General features: G+C 40.6%; 1 protein-coding gene across 1 annotated transcript; it reads left to right on the top strand.

The window, feature by feature from the left end:
• Positions 1–225: 225 nt before the first annotated feature.
• LOC111873445 (protein-S-isoprenylcysteine O-methyltransferase) lies at positions 226–3666 on the top strand (the record flags this gene model as incomplete). Its single annotated transcript, XM_023868176.2, has 4 exons — positions 226–291; positions 564–600; positions 1837–2054; positions 3406–3666. Coding segments are annotated over 4 exons (504 nt in total), but the record flags the coding sequence as incomplete, so codon positions are not given.
• Between the last annotated feature and the right edge of the window lie 515 nt (positions 3667–4181).

Here is a 4181-nt window from a genome sequence, read left to right as displayed (position 1 = left end):
ACACCTGTATGTGGTTTCTTTTCTCTTTCCATTTTTTATACACACCACACACCTTCTTCTTCCAACTTTGTAAGTTTTGGTTTTGGGATTTTCTTGAATGAAATGCTGACCCGTCAATCTCATACCTTCCATGTCGGTATCTGAAGGATGCCCTTTGTGCTTTTCTAAATTCTGTCCATGGGACTTTGCTATGATGTTATTCACTAAGTTTATTCTGTTTAACAGATGCCAGAGCATCATCTGCATACTGAACTGGCACTATTTGTTTTCCAACTGAATCACACGCAAAAGGTAGAGGAGGATTAGCACTGTCGACCTCTTCCCAAGTATTATTTGGAATATTCAGAGAAAATTGAAGTTCTTCCTCTTCCTCTTCGGAACAGGAATCGAGAGTATATCCACATGAACCCACAGAGGTTGTATCCGAATCTACTGAAGAGTTTTTGTTCAAAAGATCAAGCACTTGTTCCTCAGACAAGTTACGAGAGCAAGATGCCATGGTGAACTAAACAGCTCAGCTAAGGGACGGTCCCAAGGCAGAAAGGAAATAAATGCTGACATAGGCGTCTGGCAACCTCGCCAGGCAACCTCAATCCCTAGGTTCGTAACATCGTAAATAAGACAACAGATACTAAGTGGTTGAATAATTTTTCGTACCACACTTTTTCCCTTGTTTCCTATTAAAATACATTCTAAGGTTTGGTTTCTGAATTCCCATCAGCATAAGCAAACCTAGGAATACCATAATTTCATTCGAAGTTGTGGGAACGCACTTTTGAAAGCATGATTTTATTTGCGTCAGGGGCAAGAAACTGTCCCGCCAGACAAGTTATGTGACCAAGATGCCATGGGGCTCTGCTAAGAGAGTGTTGCAAGGCAGAAAAGAAATAACAAATTCATAAATGTTGACACAGGCGTCAGGCAACTTCGACCCCTAGGTTCGTAACATCGTAAATCAGACACCGCTGCTTTATCGCCAGTAAGCCAAGCCAGTAAAAAGAAAATACAGACACACACAAACACAGATAACAAGCACTCAATGAATGTTAGCTAACAAATTATCTCTCTGAAAGCAAGTCGGAATGTGAGTGGGAACATTTCTTTCATAAGCAGCAGACACCAGATGCTTTGTGCCAAGCAAAGCGAGTAAAAAAAAAATACCACACACAAACAGATAGCGAGGAATGAAAGAAGTCAGTATTAGCTCACATATACACTCACTGGAAGTACATACATCAGAGCGTAGGCGTTAAGAAATCTTAGTGAAAAGTTTGGATGCAACATATGCGACACGCATGCATGGGTTTGAGCGGACGCAGATGGTGCATCGCACACACTTAGGGATTTAAATGGCTCCACATAAAGTCATGCTCAAGGGGTTAATACCTCTTCAATTTATTTTGTACAGCTTTAGTCACATCGAAAGGTTTAGGTATCTACTTCAGGTACTTTTCCTGTGGAGTTTATATGGGGTGTTTGAACAAAAATAAATGGCCTGTTAAGATTAAGTAAAGTTGTACGCCTTAGTGTCACACCATGGATGCATATAGGTGAATTGGAGGTGTTCACATGCTCTTCACCCCTTTATTAGATGGAGGTGAGTGGTTGGCACCACATGTGGAGTACAGTACCCTCACAGAAAGAGCCTCCAGTAGCCTATATTGGTTGGGATGCTCTGTGGCCCCTATATGATGGTAAAGAGATCTCTTCCAGAAATCAAACTTTACCTGTGATGATTTACTCGCTAATAGATGTTCTGTACTCTGTGCAGTATTACTGAACTTGTAAGTGCTGCTTAACAAATATTTTGAAGGTTTGTCTTACAATTTCTTGCAGATTTGAAGGAAGCGACCGCTGTGAGCCTTATTGGTATGCTGCTCTGTGTGGGTGGTGAGTTCCTTCGTAAACTTGCAGTGTTCACTGCCAAAACAAATTTCAATCACGTTGTTCAGAGTGTTCATGAGGAGGGTCATCAGTTAGTGACCCATGGAGTTTATAACTACTGCAGACATCCTAGTTATGTAGGTTGGTTCTACTGGTCTATAGGCACTCAGGTATGCATATAACTGGAAAATTATCCTGTTTTTGTATGCTTGCTTGGCACAAAAGCATAAAGAAGCAAGCATGTCATAGGAAGATCATATGTGGCTCTCCACATGTTTTGAAATTATTTTAAAAACCTTCAATGAAATTTTTTTTTATTCTGGATTTATGCTAAAAGTCAGCAAACTTAATTTGTTTCATATCATTCCAGTATTGTCGGTTGGAGGTGCAGTTTGTCCCTTGAGAAACATCCTGTAATACCCATCAGATGTCAGGTTGGATGGCCCAGATGCCTATCTTGATATTGTGGAAAAGAGAAAAAGTCTTACCCATGCTGGGGATTAAACTCTTGATTCCTCATAAGGCACAAAAACAGCCTACAACATGTATTAAATGGGTTTTGCTATAGGTGTTGAGGTTTACTGCAAGTGATTGTCCAGATTGTAGTCTCTTAGGTGGTGAAACTGTGTAGTCTTGTAGGCAGACATGAATATTTTAGAGGAAAATGCAGCATCCATGCTCAGGGTGTTCCTCCTGTGATGAAAAACTACTGTGTCCATGGAAAGGCCCATTTTCCTATTGGCCTTGGGCTTTCCTCCATGTCCTCTTTCCTTCCATTGTATCTAAATGAGATCTATGGTTTTTCTCAGTTTCTACAGGCAAATGCTGGGACTGTACCTTCATTATACCATGACCACATCCTGTCAGCTGACACTACATAGTCTCAGTACTGACAGCATCATTAAGTAACCAAATAAAAGAAATATTGCCTACCCTGCACACTTCATCAACTCTGAAGATAAGGGTTGCATGCTCACCCAAAACATTGATATCTGCTTACAAGTTTACGTAGTGTCAACCCAAAAGATCACAATCTGAACTGAGTTTCACTGTAGTTATTTACATATTTCCTCTGTGGACTTCATTTAGAAAGTTCATGGCGTCAGTGAACTATGTGTTGCTGTTTTTTATTGATTAGTCTCTTACTCTCAGTAACTGCTCCTCTGTTTATCTTTTGTCATACGGGGTGTTCATCGCATTTCACTGACATTTCCACCAGGATGAATAGTCATATGACAGAGCCTTCTGTATTCTTCTTTATCCTCTTATAAGTGATTCTGTTTTATCTCTGTCCACTCTTTTCCTTGGCTGTTTTGTATATCCTTCATCACTCAGTCCTTCTACCTTGTCCCTGTTCTCAATTTGATATCTTCATTTTTCATGAGGAACCCTCATCCTTGCATAACATGTCTATACAACTGAAACCTTAAGGATATGGTATTCCATATGATATAAACCCAGCTTATGTATTATTTTAATCCAGGAATAATTTTGTGTACTGTTTTTTTCTTTTTGTAACAGCTGATATTAGTCAACTTAGTGTGCATAGTTGCTTATGTAGTCGCCAGTTGGAAATTCTTTAATGAACGTGTGTTCATAGAAGAGAATATGCTTCTTCACTTCTTTGGAGATGACTACTACCAGTATCAAAAACGAGTGAGCACAGGTCTGCCCTTTATACTGGGTTACAAACTTGAGCTGTGAGAATGTGTTGTATGATGGGGTACCCAAAAGAAACCGAACTAATTTTTTTGTGGGCCGAGCTTTTGTAGTACCGCGTTTTGCCGCTATGAGCGCATAGAGCTAACATTCCTGAGTCGATAAGCTGACTACCGTTGCTTCAGAAGGTAAGGACTAGTTTCAGCAGAGTTTATAGTGACGACTGTTTTGTGTGATTGTCGTTTTTGCAATGGCTGGTTTTCGTGAACATCGTGCAGCGGTGAAATTCTGCTTTTTGCTCGGGAAAAGTGGAACAGAAACTCTAAAAATGTTTAAAACGGCATACAAGGACGATGCTGTGGGGAAAACTCAAGTGTTTGAGTGGTTTTCCCGTTTCAAAAATGGTGAAATGTCAATTGATGACAAACCTCGTTCTGGTCGTCCTTCCACGGCCCAAACACATGAAAATGTTGAAAAAATTCGTGAAATCATCAAGGAAGATCGACAATGGGCCATTGAAGAAATTGTGGAGCTGTCGGGAGTGACTTGGAGCTCAGCGGCCAGATTTGTGGCAGTCGGGTGACTGGTTTTTCCATCCTGACAATGCCCCTGCTCACACAGGCCTGTCTGTATGACAA

This window comes from Cryptotermes secundus, unplaced genomic scaffold (genome assembly GCF_002891405.2).
Source record: "Cryptotermes secundus unplaced genomic scaffold, Csec_1.0 scaffold2048, whole genome shotgun sequence".
Lineage (NCBI taxonomy): Eukaryota > Metazoa > Arthropoda > Insecta > Blattodea > Kalotermitidae > Cryptotermes > Cryptotermes secundus.
Note: the sequence above shows the minus strand (reverse complement) of the source record. Positions and strands in the feature narration are given on the sequence as shown.